Below are 27,544 nucleotides of genomic sequence, written 5' to 3' on the forward strand. Positions count from 1 at the left end.
GCGCCGCCTCGCGGGCCCCGCCGCCCGCGCCGGCCCTTGAGTGATGAGCGCAAGCGGGTGCCGAGGGGCGGGCACGGGCGGGGGGAGCGCTACGCCATTTTCGTAGCGCCTGCTGGAGCCAGGGCGAGGGGCGGGAGAAAATGGCTCCGCATTGGGCAGCGCGGCGCGCGCGGGCCGCAGCGTGCGCCGGGGTATGCGTAAGCGCGGTTGGTGAATAGGCGCAGGGCGGCGGCAGGAGCAGCCGGAGCGGGAGGAGGAGGCGCCGCGGCGGTTTGGTACCGAGCGGAGAGGAGATGCACACGGCACTCGAGTGAGGTAGCTATAAAACCCCATTTGTTTACATGCCCTCCCCCACAAGCGGCCGGCGCGGCGGCCGGCGGGCGCCGGGGGGGCGGCCCGGGCGCCCCCGCCGCGGGCTGCGCGGCGCCGCGGCCGCCTCGTCACGTGGCGCCGCGGGACCCTCGCCGGGGCCGGGGGGCGGCGGGGGGCGGCCGCTGCCGGCGGCGGGGCGCGAGGCGCCCGAGCGGCGGGTAAGAGGCTCCCGCGCCTGCCCGCAGCCAGCGGAGCGCGCCCGGGGGCTCCGCAGCGGCCCTGGCCGCGCAGCCCGCGGCGGGGGGCTCCGCGCCGCCCGCGCACGTGGGGGCCCCGCGGCCGGAGCGCGGTGGCGCAGGGCGCTGCGGAGCCCGAGGAGCCGCGGCCGCCGGGCGCAGCCCCGAGCGGAGCCGCGGGCTGGCCGGGCCGGGAGCCGCCTGCCGCGGCCGCGCAACGTGCGCGCAAGCAGCGCGGAGAGCGCAGAGAGGCGCTTCCCTTCTGCGGCGGGAGCGCCGCGTGCGGCGGCTCAGGCTGCTTAGAATAAACCTGCTCTTCGAAACCTTCCCTTACCTTTGTGTCGTTTACTGGAGGGGGCTTCCGGAGAAACTTCTGTGCCTCCTATTCTTAACCTCCTGCCTCTGTGATGTGTCCTGAGCACTTGCTGCATTCAAGATAATTCTCATTTCTGTCACTGGCAGCACTTTGTCTGAGTAACAACCGTAGGCTTTACGTTAAGACAGCGTGTGACACGCTGGTGCGGAGGGGAGCTGTGACTCCGGAAAGCTGCGGCAGCCCTGGAGGCGCCCTGGGCCACGCAGCCTGGAAGGGGCGGCTGCTCCCCAGCCACCGCCTGCTGCTGCTCCAGCCGCCGCGTGCCAGGGGGTCTTTGGACAGCCACTGCCACGGCCACTAGCGCTAAAACGGGAAAAACCAGCTCTGTCCAAGAACAGTGTTTCGTGTCAGAGTGTGCAAAGGAAGCTCATGAAGTTCCGTTTCAGAGGGAACACGCTCACTTCATTTACGTGCTTCCTTACGTGAGCTAGGGAGCAGGTGCTTGCCGTGGGCTGGCAAGACAGACTCCAATTTCCAGGCAGTGCTTATTAGTGATTACTCCTTGGTGATTTCTGCACAGTACGATAACCTACGAAAATCCTGCAAAACAGTTTTGTTGTGCCTGAGAGCTCTCAAAAACAGTGTGGGCAAGTTTTGCTAACTGTTACCTTTGTTCTAAAACAAATGTTATTTATATATACACAGATAATTTTACTGTTTTCTACAATGATTCTTTCTAAACTGCTTTCAGTACTCCCATATGCTTTGGAGGAAAAAAACGAAGGTTATTTGGAAAAGAGACTAGAGCCTGTATATAGACTAGGAATAAATTTTATATGTTTCATGAGATTAATTGTGATGGTTCTGTAAGGGAATGTGCCTTAGTGTGCACAGAAGATAGATGTGGAAGGATTGTACAGTCGTCTATCTGAAATATTATTAAATCATAACATGAAACTAAGTTTGGCCATGCTTTGGCTGTGCTTATCAACTTCTCTTGTTTGCAGGGCTTAGAAACCTTATCAGAAACTTGAAATATATATGACTCTTGTGGGCGGGGAAAAAAGTTGTTGAAAAGTTTCTCAATCACTGCTAAAAGTTACCTAAAGGTAAACAGTGAGTGAAAAAATGGAAACAGAGCGTGAAACACTTCTGCCTATTGAAAAATGTTATCTGAAAAATGGGAAGTTTGCTTTAATATCACTGTTTTTCACGTGAATCTTTCTGTGCTTTCAAGGCTGACTTAAATCAGATACTTAGTTCGGAGTAAGTATCCACCCAATCATAAAATGTGCAAATAGAAAAAAGTTATGGTTTAAAAGTCAGGGCAAATGCCATTAATAATAATAAAAACTAGTGAAAATAAATCATCTTGGTTATTCAGGAATGTTCTAGAAAGCTTACTTTCTGTTGAAAAGCATGGATCCTGATGATAAGGTTCATATGCTATAATGCTGGGAAATACTCATTTTTAGCTGGCAGTCCTGAACCAGGATTTGTGTGACATACTATACATGTGCACCATCTAGAACAGGGCAAGAGCTGTCTTACCGAATTACATCTTGAAAAGTAGCAGGAAAACACTGAGTACCTATGTACTAATAAGGCATTCCCTCTGACTTTTTTTAAAAAAACCAGGAACCCTTGATAAATGTGCTTATATACGTTTTTGTGTAGTTTGCCTTACATGAATAAGATAAAGGGGAAGTAGAGGTGAGTGCAGCCTGGCACCCGCTTCCGCTGCGCTCTCATGGAAGAAGTCAAGCAGCAGCTATTGAGGAGCTTCCTGCACGCTGCTCAGCAGCTTGGATAGCTGATAGGAATAGGAGTGGATCTGGGACAGTTTTGCAGGGGCTCTGTTAACAGTTCAACAGAAATTCAAGGTGTTTTTTAACAGTATGATAGGTACTTATCAATCTGGATTTGGAAAGAGGGAGTTTGTTTGTTTTGTTGTTTTTTGAATGAAATTATATATTCACTGAATTCAAATTACGCTATTTGCTTGCAAGTGAAGCTTCATGCAGGTCCCTTTGTGAGTTAAAATTGGGGCTTTATCTGTGATGAAATTTAGCAAAGAGCTCATTGCATCTTTGCAAAACAGAATCGGGGTGGGCAGGCATGTGTGCGCGGGTGGGAACAATGAGCAACATTGTTAGCAGAACAATAAAAGCGAGTCTCATTGCGTTTGCTTCACAGTTTGACTCTCAAGCAATTGTCAGAACATTTGCGGAGCACTTTTTATAAGGTGTTTTCAGAATTACAAGGGGAGATGGTTTGAAAGAAGGAAAGATAGATTGCAGCACTGCTGTTTTCTTTGTGCAGGTCTGCTTTTCACAGAATTAATCTTTAGGAACACAGAGTTCTGTGACTTTAAAAATTCATGTCTTGTTGGAAGAACTTCTGTTCTCTGCTCCTCCTGTAAAGAAAATCAGTATGACTTTTTTTTCTGTGGGAGCCCACAATTTATTTTAGAGAGCAAACATTTAAAATGCACTTTTGGTGTACAAAGAGTATTCATCATTGGGAGTGGGCTGCTGAAGTTACCTTAGATGAAAAATAGTGTTTTAGCATGCTGATAGAGGCCTGAAGTATCATCTGAGGTGAAAAGAATTCTGACTATGAAATTCATAAAAACAACCTGATCATTCTTAAATTGCAGCTGAGATTCTATTTAAAATATATCTAAAAAGTCCAATGAAGACGTGTCAATTAAGTGAAGCTAAAATCAAGTATCTTTCTTAGTACCCAAATGGATCAAACTGCTGAAAATGGGCTGGCCTGCAGGGTAGTCTTCCAAAGGGAAAGAGACCCGTGGCCTGGCAGCACTCTGCTGCTGCACTAGTACCGCTGCTGTAGGAGTTTTGGTGCAATAGGAGCCAGAGGAGGAAAGGGAGTAACTGTGTAACGTCACTTGTGTCCTGTTACCTCCTGTGATAACCAAACCCCAAACGGGTCTCAAGACTCAAAAGCAGGAGGCTGGCATGAAGGGCCGGGAAGATGGTGGTTTCGTCTGCCTCCAAAGCTCCTGAGGAGAAGGAAGGTTGCACGTGATAAGCGTGGTTCCGTGCGGAGAGCAGCATTCGTTCCATGGGAACACGTTCCTCCTCTGGGATTCCATGGGAACGCGTTCCTCCTGTGGGTACGGAGTGCGCTACCGCCTCCCCGGTTGTGCCTGCCTCGTGCCTCGCTGCAGAGCGCAGATGACTCGGCTCCCTCTGCTGCCAACCTCCAGGAGCCTCCTCTTCCTTCTCCTTTTCCTCCTCCTCTGGTTTACCCTTCCCATGGCTTGTTGCTGTCCAGAGAGCAGGACGAGAGTGAGGAGAACCTCTTAGCGTAACAAACAGGGAAGCGCTCTGCTGCGGAAACTGATGAGCCTGTGATTTGGTGTGAGTTGTCTCTGTTCAGGCTTTGCAACGGACCCGTGTGTGTGTGTGCACTGCTGTGTGCAGTAGGAACAGAGTGAGAAATATTTCTGAGTATATCTAGAGCATCTGCAAAGGGAAGCTCCCAAGCAATCTGTTTGTTAGAAATGTGAAAAAAAAGTAATCAAATTAGCCCATAGGGTTTTGAAGAAAAGTTCTTAGCGAAATCTTGTTTTTATTGATGAGGAATAGATCTGTAATCTTGTCAAGAAGTTTGCTAGAGATAACGCCTCTTTCTTTTTTCTTTTTCTTTTTTCTTTTTTTTTTAAGGTAGAATGTCTATGTAAGAGAAAAAGCACTTCAGATTAAGCATATAGGAAGGGTTTTTTTTTATGGAAGGTTGCTGGATTTGCACAATCTTTTATAAAGGTTCAGCGACCTTCTGCGCCAAATTTTCATCTACTATGTATGTAGGTTGCGAACACTGCAGGAATAGTTTCCAACCACCGTCACCAGTAAAGGCTGCTCTAATAAAACATGCTGTAACAGCTATAACATGCTATAGTAAAACATGAAGACCAGGTGGGTGCTGTTATGTGATATATGTGTAAAGATACATACATAAAAGTTAACCTGACTTGTGGCACGTTCATAAACTGATCTTGTGCGTTTTTATTATAGCTGAGTTTTTATTACAGTGTAGCATGATGGTTGTTAAATGGATTAAAATAATGCTTTCAAGTTGGGTGGATAGCTAGAAGTGATATTTGGTTTACAGCTGATGACTATGTCTCTATATATAAACAGTCTTTAACCAAGCTAATCCCTGCTGGTAGTGTGGACATATCCAAGATGGACAGTCAAAGCTAAGGCAAAACAAAGCAAAAGTGTCTTTAATCTCCTTTCAAGTTTCTTTAACGGCTTTTCCCCAGTGTGATATTTCACATGGATAATGTTTGTCTATGTTGGTTAATACTGATTTGCCTTTAAAATCTGCGTTTAAAAGTAGACTGGGTAGCACTATTTGTTCCAGAATGAGAGCCATGTGCTACGCTGCCTGTTGGATTTGACTCCCGCTGCGGAATAACCGTCCCTCCGGCACAGCCAGGGTTTGCCTACGAGGAGGGGTGCCAAGCAGGTAGGCAGCTGACTTGGATGGGGTTCTGGAGTGCAGCATAGACACGCACCACATACACGCAGGTCCAGAGGAGCCCCCCGAAATAGTTGAGTGGAGGGTTGTCCCCCAGGCCTTTGACTGATGATTACATTGCTTCTCAGGGCAACTACACGACTCTACACAACTTTTGTGATTCCTTCCAGTGAGGAAAGGCCACTTCTTATCAGGGCTGCACTACCTTGACAAGCACATCCAATCCATGAAATGCAAGCCCCATCCTTGTGTCCATTCTTATTAAATGTCGTTTGCAGGGTACAGAAGCATCATGTTTGTTACTGGCTTCAGTGTCTGTCTGTGGAAAACAACCTCTGCTTAAAAGTACAATTCTAAATACTAGCTTAGGTTAAATGCAAGAAATAATGCTATTTGGCTGCAGTCCCAGTAATGTGATAGCCTTGCACTGTTAATTTTTAATGCTAAAAATAATTTTATTTCCATGCATTTAATGTCTATTATGCTACCTAAGCAATACAGACTTTCAGCCTTTTCTGGAGGGCATAGGAGGCTGCTACTTGCCCAAGGCACTGAATCATGTTCACAGTTCTGATCTACAGCAGTGGTACACAGTAGTTACAGTATGAGCTGTATACAGAATTCAGCTTTTTTATTATAATATGCCCATAGCTCTCATTTTATGTCTGTAATATGGCCTAGGCTTGTTTGATAACATGCAAATAAAATACTGCCTAAATAACCTTTCATGCTAAAACTTCCTGCCATTAAAATAATTCAGTTTACTTTTTACACAAAGTTGGTGTCTTTGTGCTGCAGGTATGTAGTGTATATGATGACTTCTGCATCTTAAAGAGTAACAGAACAGAGAACAGAGAGAAGAACAGAGTCCCGGCAGAGCTTCATTTTTACCGGCTCTGAGCAAAATTGCTCACATTGGTTTTTGCTAATCGTGTGTTTCAGTAGTAGGGAGAAGTGTGTGAAGAAGGTTTTACGCTGACTCTTGGAAGGATGTGTTAGAGTGGGATGCTTTAATAAGAACACAGCAACTAAAGCAAATTATAACTACACTTGTTGGCATTGCACTTTGGGTTCAACTTGGCTGTAGGAAACTGGCAGTAAGCAGCTATAGCGAAGCAGTGTCAGGGAATATTCACTGTCTTTGAAGAGTTTTCTTTGCCTCCTTGCAGTCCACAGAGAATATACTGCTTCGTCAGGGCTCATAGGCTTCTAATGAAAACATATTACTAGAGTGCTTTCTAATCTTTGTTGTGCAAAAACACATCTCATGGTAAAATTGCTTTATAGTTTAAACTAAGAACTCATTTTAGAAAAGGTGGTGGCCTGATTTTTTTTTTTTAATTGCTTTTTGTTACTTGGACTGGGGTCAAATCAAATCTGTGTCTTGGAAGAAGACAGTGTGCTGCTCTTGGGTTCCTGAAGTAGTAATAAAATTGGAAAAGTGAGAATTGTCTCTTTAGGGCAATTTCTGACAGTTTCTAACAAGTTAATGTTCTGGTATTTGCTGTGTCACTGTACTTTTATTGTCGACTGTAAACTCAGAATATAAACATGAAATTACCTTCTGAGACAAGTGTTAATCACATTTCATAACCAGGGTCTTCTCGCAGGAAAAGGTGAGAAGAGCACATAGTTCTTCAAGTACGAGGAATATATTTAAGCTGTGCCAAAATGCTTGACTCTAGTCTCAGTCTGTGTCTTATCAGATATGTCACACAGTAGGTCCAAGCAGTGACCGACTAGTCAAATACTGAAATGATGCCCTGTGTTTTCTGCTGTTTTCCAGTCTGCATGAACAATTCTGTGGGTTTTCTTTTTTTAATTTTCTGGGCAATAGGTGAAATGTGGCAATTCTGCCTCACAGTCTTAGCAGCAGCAGTATATTTTTATGTAAATCTTAAATTTACATTATCAGAATTTCACCTGGACACCAGAAAACGAGTGTAGTTTAATGGGAAATTTCCAAATAGCGAATTGAGGTTGTCAACCAGGAAAAGAAGATTCAGTACGTTTGGTTACTTGCTGCCCTTTGCACTCAGGGTACGGTTAGGTTGGCTACAGAGAAGATGTATTTTAATCCTGTCAAATGCCTGGAAGCAGCGGGCTGGTTTTAGTCGCTTGGGACGTGAGCCCGAGGCGTCCCGCGTACGGGGCGCGCGGCCCGAGCAGGAGCAGGCGGCCTGCGCCTCAGGCAGCCGGGCGCTTCCGCTCCGGCCCAAGCTCTCTGCTGGCCGCCGGGGCGGGCGTGCGACGCGTTCCCTGGAGGAGCTGCCGCAGGACACGGGGCTGCTCTGTGCCCCAGGTTACGTGTCCAAACGCCCCCGCAGAGCGGGCACCGCTGAGGTAGCCACACACGCTGGGACTCCCAAAGGCCCTTGGCGCCCGCGGGAGCACGGGGACTTCGGGCCGAAGGGTCTCGCGACGGCCGCCTCTCACCTGGGACACGAAACCAGTGAACCCCCGACAAGCACCGCAGTGTCGTGTTGAGAGGGCCTTGGGGAGTCTGCAGAGGTGGTTTGTTATTTAGCGCTCCCTTTAGCACTCCCTTTTAAAAGTACATCTTTGAATCAGTGTTCTCTTGTCCTGTAAATAATTTCCAGGCTTTGAATACTAGAAATGTGCACCAAGCATCCTAATCTCCAGGTATTAGTGCAGCCTGGGAAAGAACATGTCTCAGTTCTACTTTCCAAGAGACTTCTGTAGTTGGTAGCTTTTGTAAAACATCATTTTTTAAAAAGCATTAGGGAAGTCATTAACTTAATAGTAGGCATGTAGTAAACTCCTTTTTTTGCATCATGTCCTTGATAGAGATTTTTAAATTGTAGTAATGTAGGAATTAAAACGTGTATCAAAGATAAGCCCTCATGTGTTTTAACATACTGCAAGCATGTTAACATAGTGCATGGATGAGACATAGAGTGGTTTAAATTCCAGTAAGAATAAAAATACAGTTATTGCTTTTAACACATCGTTCCAAATATTACTATGTTCTGTGATGAGTGGTGAGTTGAAGAAGTTTTCCTCAAATGTTTTCAAATCGAAAAGTTGTCCCCTGCTGTTTCCTCAATATTGTTTGAGTCCATTTTAAAGTAGTCAGTTATTGTATTTGTGCTGTATTGAAAATCTCTGTGAAGCCGTACGTCTACCAAGTCCAAAAGCTGGTATTGCCCCCAGAAGCAGGGTTGCTCTTGTGCACTCTGGTGTTTGTGCAGCTGCAAAGGGAACCAGATAGGAAAAGTAATCTGATTGAAAAATAATCCTTTTTTTTTTTTTCTTTTTCTTCTTTCTGGGCTATTTTTCACAGAATTTGATTGTACAGCTGCACAATGAACAGATCAGCAAACAAATGTGCTGGTAGGCAAAAATGATGCTGTGGAAATGGGAACGAATGAAGGCAGGACTGCTTGTTTCTGTGAAAAGTGCTTGTTGAACTTAAGTCTTAGTTCTGACAAAAGCATTTGATTCCTTGCTGTGGAAAAATAAAATGATATCAAAATACATGTATAACTGCAGGTCTTCTTTTCAAGCATGTAATTCCTGTAAACACTGGTATTTTGATAGAGCGTAATTGAGTAGTACGATGTTGGCACAAAATCAAACCAGTTTCCTTATAAATTCTGTGCTAACTAGAAGTATCATTAATGGATGGTTTTTAAATACATACAACTTACTGAGACTTAAACTGAAAATAAATTGTTAGGAAGCAGAACTACTACTTAAAGACCTCAGCTGTTTTGATGTTTTGATATTAATTTGAGAAGAATCCCACATTCTTCAGTTAATTACAAATACTTCTTTTCAAGAAGGCTGTCCAGCTACTTTCCCTTCAAAATTAAATGAACACCTCCCTGCAGATAACTAAGCTAGTGGATTGCTCTGCTATTCGTTTAGGATCATTTTCTGTTGGTAGCTGGCAGTCCAGTGCTTCCCATTTCAGACTTCTGAAACATACTCATGATGTGTTTGGATACGCCTAAATGCTTTCTGTAGCGTAAGTCTTATCTGGTATTAACTTGGCAAATACGCCGTGGATCAATCAGTTAATGGTCTGTTCTTACCGAGGGCCCCTCCTACTAGGCTGTAGATTCTCGAATGAATGAGTTTTACTTAAGTCCACAAACCTGTTTCACTGAAATTGAAGAGGGAAGAAAATACAGGAGATGGGTGAGAACTAAAGCTGCAGACTGTTCATTGTAACTTTTCAGGTCCATAGTGTGTTTTCCTGTTTGTATATGCAGAAGCTAATACCTGATAATACAAAAGCTAACGATGATAATGCAGAAATAACACTAGCTGCTTTAAATACTTTCCTAAAGTGTCTTTCAGTAATAGTAATGTATTTTCACATTAATAATCTTTTAAAGTCACATATCTTCAGAATGAATACTGGATTAAGAGGAACTGATGTTCTGGCATTTGTTGAACACTTGATATTTAGGAACTTAAGAGTAGGTTTGTTGGATTTTCGGATTCCAGCCTTTTCTTGCACTGAGTATTAGTGTGGAACGTTACTCGGCACACTCGGTGCAGGGGAAGTGCTGGTGGGCTGCAGGGATTTCTGCCTGGGCACTGGTGTAAATATCTGCATTACAAAGAGAAAGCTTAAGTTTCAGGAAATGTAGAGATATCTGTATATATGTAGTTAGTAGCTCTATTTCAAGAACTGTATACCTTTAACCTTTTTTTTTTTAAAAAAAAAAAAGCCTTTTCTCATAATGCTATTAATGTGAGCAGTTCCTGTAGGAACAAATGACAAATGCTTAACTTTTCAGTGCTGAGCAGAGCAAACAACTTAGCTTGGTAAGAATATTTTATTTTAACACCTTTCACCCTTCAGATTTTTCTTATATCTTAGCTGAACTGGTATTTTTGTTTGGTGTGAAACTTCTGGTTGTCCAAGAAGTCTTGCTAAGATATTCCAGTCCTTGTGACATTCAGGCTCAGTAACCACTTGAATGGGCCAGACTATTTTCAAAATTTTCTTCTGCAGATGGAATAAACAAAGGGCAGAGGAAGGAAGAAAGGAAAGAAGGAAAGGAAGAAAGTGGTATGCAAAAGAAGAGAGACTGAAAAGGATAGTCAAGATTAAATCCCTGGGAAGGAGCATGAAGAGGGCAGAAGCCAGTGCATGTATGTGAGGAATATTTAAGATTGTTAGAATTGTTGGGAGCAGAGAGGAGAATAGGGGAGAAATGAGGCTTTGAAATAGGCTAGTTGGTCCCATTTATGGCACAAGTGTTGTAGCATGTGTTATGGGTTGCAAACACTAAAATTATAGGCTTGGTTTTTAAGTTGAGTTTGGATTTTATATGACTACATTGTTGGAATCAAAGGTGATTGTTTTAAAGCGTAATTATTGAACTGTTTTTTGGTTTCATTTCAGCAGCTGATGTTAAATAAATGAAAAGAAAAATCCCTCCAAATCCTAGGTCATGCTTTTGTTTCAGTGTAGTCAGAGAGGATATTGGATTTTTAGGTGTAAAATGGAAGAGTGGTCGAAATAGTAGGCAGTGTATTGAAGTTTCAGGAATTCAGGGGAAATTGAGTAAAAACGACTGTAAAAAATCAACTCTGATCAGCAAGTACGTTTAGCTTAATACATGAAAGGCCATAGTCAGGTTTACCTATCACAGAGATACTGTGAATCTTCTGTACCAAAAAGATAACGCTGGTGGGTGCTGCTATGCAGCTCGTGGTTTCACAAGTATCAGGAAGAGGAGATGGTGTATGAGTAACATCCGTGTGACTCCGGGGGGCATTTTGGGATGCTGGCGAATGGAAGTTGTGACGTTGCCTCTAGATAGTGCTGCGTTTGGTCCTTAGGCCTCAGCCTCTGCCTTAGAGACATGGTAGCGGGGTTCGCCGGCAGTCCTGCGCTCAGCCGCCCGCGGCACGAGAGGAGGCGCTCGGCAGCGCCGCTCACACCTCTTTCCCTGCCCTTTACCTCAGCCCGGGCGCTCTGGCCTCGCGGCCCGCGGGGCGGCTGCTCGCACCCCACTGCGCTGCCGCCCGCGCGAGCTCTGGCCGTGGGGCCGGCGCTCGGCCGGGGGGCTGCCCCCTCACTGGGGTAGCCGTGTCCTCAGGCTGCCCAGCTGCGCCTGTTGGAGGGGATTTGGGAGCCTTAATGCTGTGATAAACTATGTACAGTTCTGTTATTGACACCGAGAGAATTTGGTCTGCCTAGATAATAATGATCCTTGTGTATAAATAAATGCTTGGGATTCTTTAGGTCAGGTATATTTGTTTTGCAAGTGCCTTTTTTCCATAGCCCAGTAATTAAAATAGAAAATACAGAAAATCTTATGAATATAATAGAAGACTAAAATGTGCTATTAGTTTTATTGAGAATAGTGAGATGTGCAATCATTTAAATAAGTCAGTGATAATGCTTGGATCCTAGGAATGAATGATGATCATAGGTTTCAAAGTATTTTAACCATTAGGGCGCAGAGACAAGGTACCATTCGATGCTGAACACCACAATTAGAGATGCATGACTGAAGTTTGAAAGTAGTGTATTGGTAGTATTGTATGAGACAGTCACATGAAAAAGATCATGAGGTTGTGAAACGGATTATGATCATGCTTTAGTCATGAATTTCCTGGTAGAGGTTGGTGGGTTTTTTTTTTTAGTTTCAACTCTACTTTTGAAAAGCTGAGGAATTGCTTGTTCTTGGTTATATTACTAGTGTATTGCAAGGGGGGAGCAAAAGTGTCCTACCTATAAATTAGTATCATTTGTGTAACCCATTTTTACTTGGAGTGCTCTTTTTCAATGCTGGGAAACCGAAAATGTACTTACCTGCTGCCTCTGTCCTCTTTGCAAGCATATGTCCACTCATCCTTCTTCCAGCGCCTCCGTCTCTCTTGTGTGACAACAACACCCATAACTGCTTGTTGCAGATCTTCAACGTGATATTCATGTTGAGTAACGTTCAACGCTGTAAATCCCCAGTTGATGTAAATCAACATATTCCAGTAGAAATGTGGAGTTCTGCTCATCCACCATCTTCTGTACACCTGAGTCCAGCACCTTTGCTCACTGCCAGAGGGTCAGTGCTTCGTGGGATCATGCACATTAGAGAGTCCAGGTTTTGAACCTGTATGAAAAAGAGCCTGTTCCCTATTTACAGGTTATGCGGTGGGGTCCCAGGCAGTCACGTGAGGGTTGATGCAGTCCAAGGACTCTTGGATAAAGCTTTGCAACCTCTTCTTCATTTATTAATGACTCCTTGTGTCCTTTCCCTCTAGGCGGGGGAAAAAAAAAAAAAAACTTGTAGAAGTTGCTTTGAGACTCTTTGTGTATTAATCCCAGTGATGTGTTTATAAGAACATTAAAGATGCTTTAAATAGTCCATGTGAGTAAAAAAAAAAAAAAATACTGAAAATCATCTCCCTGTAAATTTTGGGGGTGAACTTACCATACTAAATGTTTTGAAAAGGTCTGTCACAGCCCCTAAATTGATATCCAAAGTATATGGGGACTTGAACTAGTGATAGACTATACAGTCATTCCAGACAGATGATGGAGCAGTTGTTCATAAAAATAAAACAGTAGCATATAGTGGTTTCCCCCTGACCTATCCACTATTCCCGGAGTCTGTTATCATACAGATGCCTCGAGTACAATCCTTTCTGATCGTACATTGTAGATAGGTCAGTATTGAAAAAGAGACTTTGTTTTGTTTTGTTGTTTTTAAAAAAAAAATCTGGATGAGAGAAGGTGGTTGTGAGCTTTGCTTTGGTAGGAAGGCCTTATTATCTGCTGTGTGAATGGGGCCGAACTGCTGTAAGCGTTTTGTTTTGCCTCGTACCAAACGGAATACGTGAAGTGTTGCCACAAAGCCGTGGCAGTGCTCGGGTGAATTTATTCATACATTTTAGCGGATATCCTCTACCCAAAATAAGTCTGTAGAAAACAGAAGTTACAAAATGCAGTTCTTGGCTTATTTTTAGCTTTTTAGTTGGCATTATTTTTACATAAAGTTGATTTTTTTATTCTTGAAGTTTCTTTTATAACATTGGTCTTATATATATAGCTCTTTTTTGCTCTTTTAACATTAAGACTGCATACTGTGTCTTAGTATCTTAAAGATAATAGTCAACTTCTTGTCAATACTAAATTGAAACCTCTCTTATCTAGGTGATGTAGTTGGTGAACATCAGTACAAATTTTATCATTTAGGGCATGTCCATCTAACAGTATTTCCTGAGTTGCATTAGAGAGAGGTGTTTTCTGTATAACCTGACTTTTAAATGAATGTCTATAAAGATCTTAGGGATCAGTATACCTATGTAAATAAGTATTAAAAATGTGACTAAAATCTGTTTGACCAGGATGTTGAAGTTTGTTAATGTTAACTTATTTTTTAAATAATTGTATTACTACTAAAGAGTGGGAATTAGGCTACACTTGTGTGTAGCAGCAGATGAGGGAAGAAGCAAGGTTTGCATTTCAACTATATTTTATGTCCCCTCATCCCCACAAATAAGAAAATATAATATAATTTCTTCAACAGATTTTTATTCCTAACTTGTCTTTTAACTTGTCTTGTAATTTGTCATAGTCTTAAGTGTCTCTGGAAACAAACACAAACTTTTTTTGTTATGGGAGTCTTTAAATGCTGAAAGTATGGCATGTAAGAATGCACCTCACTAAAATGCACAGAGCCAATCTTAACAGTGGGATGGAAAAGTATATTAGTAGAATTTTTGTATTAAAAAATACTGCATTTTTTAGTCTGCAAATGCTAATATTAAAAAAAAAAACATGAGTCATGCAATTGAGGCAAACATGTATCGGAATAAGTATAGTAGAAATGTTGAGAGAGCTTTTGAACTTAAGTGCTTTTTCTTGTGTCTCCTGTAGGAAACAGAGATGAAGGTACACGCGCACACAAAATTTTGCATCATCTGTTTGCTGACATTTATCTTTCATCAGTGCAATCACTGCCGTGAAGAGGGACACAACCATGGTCCTGAAGAGGAACACGTGCACCGCCATAACGACTATCAGATCTCAGAGGAATCCTATTTCCAGAATGGAGGAACAGAATCTGTGCCGAGTAAATTTTCAGCGTTGGAAGCTGAAAATGAACAAAAATACTACATTGAAAAGATTTTTGATCGATATGGTGAAAATGGAAGGCTATCTTTTTTTGGTCTGGAAAAACTCTTACTAAGCCTTGGTTTAGGAGAGGTAAAAGTAGTGATGATAAATCATGATGATATTGGCCATGATCATGTTTCCCACTTATATGCTTTAGAAGTACAGGAAGGAAAGCATGCTCACTCTCACAACCATCCTCATTTTCATAGTCACTCAGATTCTGAAAACCAAACCACGACTGCCATGGCTGCAAAGAGAAATCATAAATGTGACTTTGAGAGAGACACAACTGTGTCATCAGTAAAACCTGAGGGTAAACACATTCATGACCAGAGCCGCCGTCACCATCACCATCACCCTCATCTACATCATCATCTGGACCATAATGCTACATATCATTCTCATAATGATTCAGTGAGTCATAGTGACCATGGAGAACAGAACCATGAACCTTCAACAGAAACAAATGCCACACAGGATCAGCCTGAAAGAAAACAACGTAAACAGAAGAAGAGACGAAAGAAAATCAGTGGGACTTCAGTAGATACTGCACAAGATTATGCTCCAGATCATGATCAAGGTGATCAGTATGAGCACAATCATGTTCATAAACACGATCATGTACATGAGACATCTCACTTGCATGTACACCTTCATGAACATGGCAATGATCATTCCACCAGTCATGGACATCAAGATTCCAGCGTAGGTAATGAGGATGGACGTCATCACACCAGCAAGCGAGAGGCAACGCACAAGCAGATTAATGTAAGAAAACATGCAATTTTTTCAACGCGTAGTCACAAGGATCATAATGAAGATGAACGTGATCGTGAGGAGGTGAGTAGGAAAAGGAGCGTTCCTGCTGCGTAGTAAGGGCAGGTGCCTTCTCCCCAGTGAAGCGGGAGCAAATGTTGGCACTGGTTGCATAATATAGGCAGCAGAGTGAATACTCTAGGAGGCTGCAGTTCTGAATTTACTTTGTTGATCTTCATTTATATCTACCCCTCATCCATCTCTTCAGGGAATATCCTGCCCCTTTATCTCTCTATAAGGGAGTTACTTCAAGATTTCTAAAGTCTGCTCGCAAGCATTTTCTCCCTTTCCCAAACCTTTTTCCCTGCCTTTTTTTTTTTCACTTGAACTTAAGGCTTTAATGGCTTTAATGGTTTTGGAAAGTGCTGAACTCTTTCCTAAAACAAACACAGACATCTTTTCAACATACTTCTAATTTCTTTGTCTTAAACAACTGTGAAAGCCAGCTAGGTGTAACTTCTGTAGTACTGTGCTCCATGTAGGTCTGCTCTTCCTTTTCTCCCTTCAGCATTCCTTATTTCTGTCAGAACTCTTTATTTTCCTTTCCCACTCAAAATTAACTCTACAAGTAGCATGGTTTGAATGTTTTTTTAAGTAGTAGAATAAGAAGAGTATTGAGTGAGTGCTGAGTTTGGATTTTTAAGACTAAATTTAAAATTGATTCAAAATTCAAAATGCACAAGCCACATAGGTAAAGAGAAAAATTTAAAAATCTACTTTGGATTTATGCTTTTCCATTCCTTTGTTTTGTTTATCCTTTTTTTTTTTTTTATTTTTTCATTGCTTGTCTTCTGTAGTGCTGAGGAATGTGCAACTTCTTCATTGACCTTTATCAAAAGCTATAGAGCTCTTTGGAGTCTGGGCAGCAGATATTTTCTCCCTTTTCCCTCCTTGAAAACCACTTAGATCAACTGAGATGTATTTCAGCTTTGATGAAATGTTATGCATCAGAATTTCTCTCCGCTACATGTTCTCAAATCATACACTAACTTTTCCATAGCTCATTTTTAATCAAGTAATTGCTTTTGTATTTAATTTGTTTGTACCATTTGTTTGCAGTGCTTAAATGTTACCCAGCTGTTACGGTATTACGGTCTGGAAACCAGCTCTCCAATATCTCCCGAGTTGTTTGTATATATGTGTCCTGCTCTGCTCTACCAGATTGAGAGGAGGCTTTGTATTGTACATTATGAGGAGCTTGAAGATTTAATGAAAAATAAAAGTGCATCGATTGAAAATAAAAATACAACAGGTGCTTCAGGTAACTGTGTAATATTCTTGGAAATTATTTTTGCATTATAAATATTAACTTGAGAGTTTGAAATGCCGTACAGCTTAGCATTGATGGTAAAGGGCTAGTTTGGGTTTTTTTTGTTTCGTATTTTTTTATTTTCTGTCAGTGACACCCAGCGGTTGTGTCCTAACCATTTTGGCCTTGATTCACTCCATCTACCTTTAGACATTTGACTTTCTTGTAGTGGGACCGTAGGCAGCTCTAGGGGATGAGCAAGGCCACGTGCACTTGGCCTTTTTTCCATCATTTAAAATACTTAGTCTTTTTCTCTTAGTGCGACTGAGGTGTAGTACATTTGCCTATAGGCTGAAAGAATGTAGATCAACTTTGACACAAATTTTCATAATAAATTTGTCCCAAATATATTCATTTATAAAGAGAACAGTGCCTTCATTGAAGTTCATGCATTGGAAAATAGTATGCTCTCCAGTTTTATATTCTAGCAGTGATGCAACTTTGTAGAACTGACAGAATTTTAGGATGCTTTAGGAAATGTAAGGATTCAAAATCATTTAACTTACAGTTAACATTTAAATTGCCATTTCTGGTAATAATTCACTTTTCTGACTTTCATTATCATCTTTTCTTTCTTTTTTTCCTTTTTTAACTATTTTTAAAGCAGATACTTTGAAGGTAGAATCCATTGATTTGATTTCATAACTGATACTTTTTAAAATTGTATTTAAAACAGCTATCAGACACAAATGTAATAGAACTCTTGAGAGATGTTTTACAGGCTGACAGGTTTGTCTGTGATGTGAAACTATTAAAACCTAGAATATTTTTTGGAAGAGGCCTTTGTTTAAAAACCCAAAATAGTTATAGTTGCAAATATTGATTAGTGTGTACATGCTTATTGGCAGCCTCAGAAATCACACTTTAAGCTCAGAAATCACACTTTAAGTAAGTACATTCTGGTGGATATTAATACCTGTTGGAAGGACTGCATTGCTGGTAATTATTTTTAATGACTGCAGCATCATTAAGAAAGATTAACTTGTTGCACATAAATTTCCCTTAGTGATACAGCTACTGCCTCACTGTCTGCTCAAAGGTTGCTGTTAACTAAATACCCTCTACATGGCAGCAAATCCTTTGCCTTGTTGAGCAGCCTCCTTTTTAGTCAGAGTTGACCCTTCCCTTATTAGCAACAGGATTTGCAGAAAGGCCCTAAGCATTTTCTGCCAATTAAAACATTGAAACGTGTAGAAAATGGTCATGCTGTGCATGCTTTGAAGCAGTTTAATTAGAAGTTTCCACAGATGAGCACTTTCCTGAAAGAATGCGTTCACTTTCTCTGTAGTGAAGTTGATGAATAACTAAACTTGAAGACCTTTAACATTTTAAGAGATGTAATTTGCAAAATAAGTGGCGCTTATTGCGGGACATCCAACATGCTTTATGGCATCTGATATCTTCAGTACGTGTAACACATTTGCCAGTTAATTGTAAAAATTCAAATTTTGTTCATTTTGCTCTGAAAACAAGGTGTAATCCATCACCTCTAAAACGGGTCTCCTTGGCTAGAGTGATAAGTCATTCTTCATTAAAAAATCATGGTTACTGTGGTATTAAGTAGAGTGAGACCTCAGTTGATATAACAAATGTCTAAGTGAAGTAGTGAATCACAAAATAACAAATCTTAACTGGCACTTGGGGATTTCAGGAGGTGTAGGACTAACAGCAGTCTGCGAGTAAATATTAACCAGCTACTGTAGTAGCTGCTTGTGTGGTTCTGGTAGAATGAAACTCTGCTTGCCCAGGCTAGTGTGAAGCATTCTTGAGTGGAAATACTGCTCAAAGTCAAGAGAATGAGAGACGTTTTTAAAACACTTGCTTTATTTCTGCGTAGTTCTTCCACTTTAATGCTTTCAAACAACATTCTAGACCCATGCTCTTCTGTTGTCACTTAGTAGCTTCTAAGGTTTTTTCATTAAATCAGTTTTTTAAAGCCAAGTAAATTAATTAATTGATGACCAAGAACTCATAAAACCATCTTGGAATTTGTAGCACCTTTAATGGAGGATTTCCAAGGATGCTTTTTCTCGCAGTATTTTTGTGTAGTCAGCTGAGTTGCCACAGGGTACCTTTAAAAGAGGTGGCATTATCATCACTGACAGCTCCTGACAACGCCCAAGGAGCTGGAAACCCTCGTGTGCATCAGGCAGCTCTCCTGTGCTCCCTGCACCTCCTGGTACTCAGCAGAGGAGCAGGCAGGGGATTTGTAGTAGTTCACCATTTATGTGAATACTATAATGTGCCAAACTGGAAAGAGTCTCTCAGTTTTATTGTGTTATGGACCTGCAGAGTAAATCCATGCATGCAACTCGGAGAAACAAGGAAACAGAACTAATACAAGTAAAGAACAATTTGTTGTTGTTTTCCAAGGCAGGGACCATTTAGAGCTGTTGCTTGAAAGCATTTCAGATCAGGTATATCTTGTAAATCAGTAAATGTGCGTGTGCGGGCTCCTGCGCTCCTTGCGGCTCATCCTTCCCAGCCCCAGGAAGGCTTTGGCTCCCACAACCTTTGTATGGGCTTGCTGGCCACCTAAAGCCTGCAGGTGGTTGCCCTTTCCTGGCCTCCCCGCAAACCCACATCAGCAGCCTTTGTTTTGACTGACAAATAACTTTGCAAATCGGCTGTTTGCTAGATGCTGTTTGAACAGAGGTCCCTAACTGAAGGAACTATTGGGTCACTTGGTTCCTGCTTTTTCCACACAAATAACTTATAATCCAGTAGGAATAACTTCACCTGCTTGAGCAAACCTCATTCCTAGGACACTACACACCAACTTCTGATAGTTAAGAGCTCTTTCAGTGTTCATAATGTGGCGAGTTGGTTCTGCTTGCGTGTTGTAGAGGTTTGAATTCTCCAGATGTCTGAAGCTCTATGCTAAAATGTTGTTGGCAGTGTTGTCGGATGTCTTCCTTGGTAGCCCTTTTATACCATGGGGAAGTAACTTTATCACAGTCTATGCTTTTGCATATAATATATTCCTTGTCCTTAGGCTCAACAGCAACCTTTTGCTGGTAATTGCGGTTCCGTAGCATTTTAAATAATTCTGGTTACATGAGAGTTGGGAGTTGGAACAGGAAAAGATAGAAGCTGGAGGCCACAGCTTGAGAGATGAGCTCTGCAGATTACTCATTACTCATACTACTTAATCATAGCTCCAACTTTAGGTACTGGTTCATCTGTCAGAGTGCGTAAGTCCTTCAGAAATGCCTTTGCCAAAACTGTGCTATGATATATGAAACTTCAGCTAATCTGTATAATCTCCTTTCCATTTTTGGTCGTTTAACCTGGACCGTACTGTCATAATATTCATGTCCAGAATGGAGAACCAGCGTGCTGTCAGATGGCCCCGCAGCTTTAATTTGGGCTGCTTTGGAGGCACGTTGTGCTGCCATATTACGTTACATGCCCATGTGTGCTGTTTCTTTCAGCACATGACTGAACTGCTCTGGGCATGAATCAGAGGTGGGTAGTGCCAGTTGTTTGATCTGCAGGGTCCTGCTTCCAGTCTAGACCTATTTTTGTATTCATGTTTCTCAGTTTCTACTTTTGGTTCCTTATCCAGTCGTTTTTGGTTTGCCACCAATTCCCTATTTTCTTCATGCCCTTCCAAAGCTTTTTTTCCAGTCAGTCCCTCTTGCAGCGTGTGCTATGGTACCCTTTGCATTTGAATTAGATGGTTTCATTTCATGCACTTCGGCAGACTGAGAGACAACCTTAGTAGGAAAGAATTTTCCATGTTAAACATCAGATGTTTCACATGGAAATCATAAATAACAAAGCAGCATCAGTTGTGGTGGGGACCCTGGCCTGGCCGGCAGCAGCTACAGTTCTCATTGTGAAGCAAATCTTGTCGAAGCTGCTCTGTAGTATTTCAGCACAAATAGAAATCTGAAAATCGTGGGGTTGACAGCTAAAGCGTGGAGGTTGCTGGATGGGTTATGCTCTCCTGGGGGGGCCAGTTCCCTCCCCTCAGCACGTCAGCGAAACGCCGGGAGCGCGAGGGATCCCGCGGCAAAGTGCTCGCGACCTGCCAAGGTGCTGCCTTGTGGGGATGCAGGGGAAAAATGGAAATGCCTGAAACATTTAGGCTAAACATTAAAAAAAAATACTTCAGGTAGTCATGTACTTGACAGCCTAAATAGTGTAATGAAAATTATTGGATAAGGGCTTTGCAGTGAGTGGTGTAGTGAGTGCAGGTAAGAGTAAATGTGAATAAATGTGAATTAGGTTAATAATTTCCCTGTGTAAGTCTGTAATTTTGTCATAAGTATGTTTCTGTCTTCAGCATATTGCTGTGATGTTTTTGCAAAGAGCCTGATCAGATTAGAAGAGTCAGATTTCTGGCCTCTAGCAGTTCCCGTCTTCGGGACTGTGGGCCACGTGAACTGTGCTAGCGCAGTTAGACGGGTTTTGTGTCCTGTTCTCTTGGAAATAAGTTCTTGTGATGGGAATTTAAAAGGGAAGCGCCAGAGAAGCCTTAGTAAGGAGCTTAAAAAGTAGAAGGGAAATCACGTTATTGGTGTAAGATGCTGATTCCAAGAGGCCTAATCCATTGCTCATGGTATCTATTTCTTGTGCAGTTCTATATTGTATAGAAATGCAGGCATTTTTGCTAATTGATGGCATTACCCGGAGCATCGTTTATCCCATTATCACTTTTTATTATAAGGGGACAATGCAGAGGTCCTCAGAAACATGTGTGTTGTTTTTCTATTGCTACCAAGTTGCTTTTGAGTTTTATTGCTACCAGGTTACTTAGTTCTTTTTTGTGTGTGTTTTATTTTTAAGGCTCCTCTATTAAAGTCTGAGCCCTATTTTTTTCTCCAAGCTAAGATGCTATGTTTCAAAACTCCAAGTGAAGAGCATTGCCTAGCTCTGCATACTATTCTTATCAAAGGGGAGAAGTATTTATTTTTTCCAGTTGAGTAAAGTAAGTGCCACTAGAGCTCTAGTAAGGTGAGATGAGTAGGAGAGAGCATCCTGCTTTGGCCCGGAATCTTCTGCTTTTCCCCTTCACCAGGGGGCTGCAGGGTGAGCCTGGCCCTCGGAATCGGGAAGGGTCATTTCCTTGCTGAGTATCTTTAAGGTCTCGGGGGGTACTGCGCTGGGAATGGGCCTGGGAGAACTTGAGAACTGCTTACATTTCAGCCTGTTTTAAATGAATGCATAGTTAGGTCAAGGCAAATTCATCTAAAGAGATAGTGTAAATCAATGTGCAAGCTTTGCCAAGTATTGTTCTGATAACCCTTCTGTGTTCGTTTCTTCCCACAGCCTGGTTTTGTGGTATCATCTCTATCACCGTCATTAGCCTGCTTTCCTTGCTAGGGGTGATCTTGATTCCCATCATTAACCAATGGTGCTTCAAATTTCTTCTAACTTTCTTGGTAGCTCTGGCTGTAGGAACAATGAGTGGAGACGCCCTGCTCCATCTGTTGCCACACGTGAGTATTCCAGACCTCTAACTTAAGGGTGCGGAGTGTAGAAACAGCTCTTCAGCAAAGGCCAGTATGCAAGGACATGAAAGACCAGTGCCTAAAATCAGTATTGCAGACTTTGGTAATAACAAAGGAAGTGTGCTTTTCTAAAGAAATATAGTTGTATTTTTATAGTTGCTTGAAGAGGTTTCACTGCTTGAGGAGACCAACAAGAGCATTTAAATTTATAAATTTAGCAGGTATCACAATTCCTTGTCTCCTGGTACTCGTGTATGAGTATTTCAGGGTGTTCAGCTTCCTGATTACTATTTTTTTTTCCTTTTAAGCTAGAACCATATTTTGTTCTCTTTGTAAACTACTCATTTTGTTTGAATGTACATGTATTAGAATTTCTCCAAATTACATTCTTCTCATACATTTAATTGAGAAGTTGTCTAAGTTGCTAGGAAGGTAAGCAGGTTTTAATTTTTGTCAGTATACTGGAATTCTTACAGAGGGCAAGAAGGGAAAATGTTTTCGTTGTGTAAGCTTTAATCTTGAGAGGAGGGATAGAACCTCAGTATTTCAGACTGTAATTGATAGTAATAGCGAAAGAGCTCGTGAATTTGATTGCTAGTGGGAGTATGTAGTAATTTTGTGTGATGTTTTGCAGTGCTGGTCTCGTTATCTTTTATAGCATAGTGAGATAAAGAGACAGAAGGCTGATTTTCATCTTTTATTTTTCCTCCAAAAATTACCCAGTAAAATACTTTGTACTGATTAGGGGAAATTTCCCAGGTAAAATGCATTTGTATAAAAAAAGTATTTTCTTAAATGTATTTGGGAGTACTATTCTGGCAAGGCTCTGGGGAGTTGGTTGGTTGGTTTTTGTACATCCAAGCCTGGAGCCGTTTCAGTCCTCCTGAAAGCACCAGGCCCCACGCTGTGTTACTGTTTTTTTCCTAATAGTCCCATGGAGGCCACAACCACAGCCACCACCATGGACAAGGTCACGTTCATGAACACAAGCGCTCTCACCGACATGCCCATGGACACGGAATAGGGGCTGAGGGCTTTCTGGAAGAAAATGACCCAGTGCTGAAAGGTCTCGTTGCACTTGGAGGCATTTATGTTTTGTTCATCATTGAACATTGTATAAGAATGTACAAGCATTACAATAAACAAAAGGTACGTGGTGAAAGTTCTTGCTATTTAAAAACAAACATGGTAATTGAACTTAACTTCTCAGTGCTTTCTCTCTGCTGGTTGGTTGTTTGTATTCACACCAGGAGAGAACCTGAGAGGGGATGTGATAGTAGGTGAATCCCCCTGTCCATTAAACAGTCCTTCCAAAGAACCATTTGGCATCTGTTTGTCTTCATCACTTGATTTTTGAGAAGAAAATTTTGACAAATAGGAAACAGGAGGAGTGAGAAAAGATGTCCATTTTTCTGGTCTCACATCAGACTTGCTGACTTCAGCTGGACAGCAGCAAAAGATTTTCTGTGTTAGAGGTCGTGTTTAGGTCTTCTTATAGAGATAAAAGTGGTCATGTTGGGTATATTTTCTTTAAGGAGTTAATTAAATCCCCTACATTTCCATGGCAACTGCAGACAAGAAAATAGCAAGCTCTTCTCTGAAGAAAATATGAGGAAATTATACGCATATAAAACTTAACTAAAAATGGACAAAATAGAAGAGCTGTCCTTGCTTAATGAGCAAAAGAGGCAAACACAGTAACTGTGGGCAATAGTGCTTGTCATGAAGTTCTCTGTTAATGAAGTGGTATTTCTGTGCGCACATGTGCATTTCTGTGGCAGGTACCTAAGAATTCCCAGTGAGATGTAGATGTGACTGACAAGTCTTAGTTGACATGTACTTCTGCTGGACAGATTAAGAGAGAATAACTTGCTCTCTTTTAAAAAGAGATTTGTGACAACATTTCAGTTTATCTTTCATTTCTGTTAGTGTCACCCTACAAGTGAGATGTTAACTTTGTGTCCTGCTGCAGAGTAAACAGAAATGGTGCAAGAAGAAACAGACTGAAGAATCGCCAATTGGAAGGAAACTTTCAGACCACAAATTAAATAACAGACCAGATGCTGACTGGCTTCAGCTCAAACCACTTGCAGGTAAACGTTTATTTTCAGGATTCGCTGATGATGCCACTTGGAGCGATCATGGCTTACACCCTTTGGTGTGCAGCATGGAACCTCTTGTACAGATGCGCAGCTGCTATGCAAATCTTTGTTAATAAGACTTGCTAGGCTTTCCCTGTGCTGTTTATTTAGTTTCCCTTAGATCTGAGAGTACTTTGAACATTTCCTAGTACGCCATGCAATTAGTTCTCAGCTCTCTGAAGCAGTTTGGGTGGTGGTCGTTCTTGGCTGGGGGCGATGGGTGTTTGTTAAACTGTTCCTGATTAGCTCAGCTTGGCAAGGACTTGGGAAAAAAAATGAACACGCACAAACTGAGAGGAAAGTCGCATTGAACATTACAGTCTCGGATGGATTTCAGTTGGGCTGAGAAGGTTTTAAAAAACCCCTGATTTCTTCTCGTAAACACAAGCACTTCTCAGGTATCCAAGACAGTTTTCAAATGCCGCTCTCCATCATAATCGGAGCGCTCGTGAAGCCTGAGCCAGGGGAAGTGCCTGCTCACTCACTGCTTGAGGGCGGAAGGCGGGAAAGGGCTTTGCTCTCGGAGCTTCCCTTTCTGTTGCCGCCTGCAGGCAGTGCTCACAGAAGAGCAATTCTGATCATCTGAAGGGTTTGTGGGAGAGAGGACGTTAGGGGCATTCGACATGAAACAGTGGGTGTTGACACAGAACAAGAAGAGAGAGGCACTTCCAGCTGTGACTCTGGCGGTACCCATGTTCTTTCAATGGGTGATGAGAGAAATGGCTTTAGTGGCACAGAATACCCTCCTTAGGTAACCAGGTCTGTGACACTGCTCCTCTGAAAGCAAACGGCCAAACAGGAAATAATTCATGTTAAAGGCTACTCAAGCCTGTGCTGATTATGAGTTTTGAATGCTGTGCCACTGATCTGAATGGCCCTTCCATTTCTCATTAAACAGCCTCTCGATGAAGTTAGGAAGCCTCTTTATCTAGAAAGAGTTTGCTGCTGAATATTTTATGCCTTTTTTTAATTAATTCTACCTAGTATTTGCATATTTTTTAGTCTGAAATATTTTTGCTTAATTGTTTTAATAATGTCCAGAACTGCTGTTTTTTCCCCACAGCTCTTTGTTTCCTGGAGCGTAGTTTGCCAATTTTGATTCTTTATGAACACATTAGAAGTATCGATAGACTTAAAATTTATGCCCCTTTGCCTTCTACGTTGTTTCCATTTTGCCTCCCATTGCAAAAAGGGCACTGTGGGACTGGCAGAGTAACGAGCTGCTCTGGGGGATTCCAGTGCATGGCCCCCGCGTGCGAAGCAGTGGCACGTGCAGCAGCAGATCTGGGCGGGCTCCAGGGAAGGTTAAATAGTGACTTGTGTGTGCATGCGCACAGAGTAACCAGTTTGCCCAGCAGTTTGAGTTCCACCTGCAGCATGAGATGTGTTACAGTTCTTTTTTAGTACCTTTTTTTATAGTTTTTTTATGCTTTTTATTTTTTTTTCCAGTGTTGAACCAAAAATATTGTCAGCAGCAAAGTAACAGGTACGAGCCTCCGTCAGGCTAAGACTGACTGTGTGCTATGAGTACAGAGCCGTTGCCTTGTAACGGAGACTTCTGAATGCTCTACTTGCAAATCACAGAGAAATAATGCAACGAGAGAGATCTTCTGGGGCTGAGTGTTGACAACAGCTTTTAGATTGGGTTGTGCTAAAATACTTCACATTTTTGCTTTTGAAAAGCAGTTACAATACTTGCCCAATCATAGAGTAGTTGCGAGTGGCACTTTAAAAATGAATTAATGCCCTGTCTCTCAACTGCCCTCACTGCAGGAGCAGATGACTCCGTTTTATCTGAAGACCGACTAAACGAAACAGAACTGACCGATTTAGACGGCCAGCTGGAATCTCCTCCCAAGAACTTCTTGTCTCTAGAAGAGGACCACACCACACATCGCTCCCACAACGACGTCTCGCGCACTGCGCAGGAGCACGATCTCCGGGACTCCGAGTATGACGGCCACGGCGAAGAGAAAATGATAGCTAGAAAACACAGCCACCACTGGCATCCCAAGCATTCCCATCATTCCCATGGCCACTGTCATTCTGGAAAAGACCTCAAAGATACTGGGATAGCTAATATTGCTTGGATGGTAATTATGGGAGATGGCATTCACAACTTCAGTGATGGGTTAGCAATAGGTAAGAAAGGGCAGTAGGTATTTCTCAAGGGTTCCTTCTTGACTTGCACAGTTTTGTGATGCTTTCCTTGTCAGCGATTGTGGGTCAGGCTGCAAATTAGCTCCAGGGCTTACTTGAGCCAAGGCAGTGTTTACCCTCCTTCAGAACAGGAGTAAAAAAACCATCACCTGCTGTAGTCTGCACTTTGCTGATATTCTGTGCTTATTTCCACCAAGAGAATTGTGCAGATATTGGCAATGGTAGTAGGTTTTTTGTCAAATAAGTAGAGGTGCTGGCAGGACTGCTCATGAATTTTGGTGTACCTGCAATATTGCAATATACCTTTGTTTGGGTCTCGGTATTTGCCTTTGAGTAAAAAGCAGTAAGTTCCTTTCTCTCTTATTTATAATAATATTTATGATGTTCTAATGATGATGTAATATCTATTAGTAATAACATCTACAATACTGCATAATTTACAACTAATAAATGTTCTAAAAGTCAAGTTTTCACAAAATTAAGAAAGATAGTACGCTGGATACTTTGTTTGAACACAATTAAGTTACTCTTTTGGTTTATCGTTGTTTTAGATTGATTTCTATCCAAACGGAGAGGAAGTAAAACTAGCAGATAAACTGGAACCATTACCGTTTTGATTATTATTATGTCAACCTTTATGTCATTTGAACTGTAGAGGGTGTTAATTGGGGTCTGTGTCATAGGAGTAAAAATGGTGTGCCTTGCCTTTTTGCAATGAACTCCAACTTGCGCAAACTGGTGTTATTTTGGGTATGAACTTAAAATTGTTTAACTAGCTCTTACAGAAATTGTAAGTGTTTACACAGGAGTCATTTGAAGAACGTCAGCTTGTTGCAGGTGCATCTGCTTTTTTCCCCTTGGCTCAGTTCTCCTTTCTGAACGTTTCTCTAGGGATGAACTGAGTAATAAAGCAGTAGTAATGCGCATCCAGGAGACTTCCAGCATTTCCAGTTTATACAGAGACAAAACACAGACATAGTGAAACAATTTTAGAGCGTACATTCTAAGGAAAGGTGTAATCTCAAAGAGTTTGTTGATTAAATTTGCTGACTTAAAAATCATAAAATATAATTTGAATCTTATTTTTCTAGGAGCAGCTTTTAGTGCTGGGCTGACGGGAGGAATTAGTACATCTATAGCAGTGTTTTGTCACGAGCTTCCCCATGAACTAGGT

At 41.9% G+C, this 27,544-nt stretch overlaps 1 protein-coding gene across 1 annotated transcript in view; it reads left to right on the forward strand.

The window, feature by feature from the left end:
• Nucleotides 1–264: 264 nt before the first annotated feature.
• SLC39A10 (solute carrier family 39 member 10) overlaps nt 265–27,544 on the forward strand; it is a 31,384-nt gene continuing 4,104 nt past the window's right edge. The window contains exons 1-8 of the mRNA XM_088523761.1: nt 265–315; nt 14,246–15,325; nt 16,361–16,562; nt 21,888–22,057; nt 23,000–23,218; nt 24,042–24,162; nt 25,984–26,352; nt 27,462–27,542. Coding sequence (XP_088379887.1) covers nt 14,255–15,325; nt 16,361–16,562; nt 21,888–22,057; nt 23,000–23,218; nt 24,042–24,162; nt 25,984–26,352; nt 27,462–27,542 — 2,233 coding nt within the window. The 5' untranslated portion in view covers nt 265–315; nt 14,246–14,254. The remainder of the gene's footprint in view (nt 316–14,245; nt 15,326–16,360; nt 16,563–21,887; nt 22,058–22,999; nt 23,219–24,041; nt 24,163–25,983; nt 26,353–27,461; nt 27,543–27,544) is intronic.

Source organism: Tinamus guttatus, unplaced genomic scaffold, assembly GCF_059628265.1.
Source record: "Tinamus guttatus ecotype Peru unplaced genomic scaffold, ASM5962826v1 Tinamus_guttatus_pri_ptg000197l, whole genome shotgun sequence".
Taxonomy (NCBI): domain Eukaryota; kingdom Metazoa; phylum Chordata; class Aves; order Tinamiformes; family Tinamidae; genus Tinamus; species Tinamus guttatus.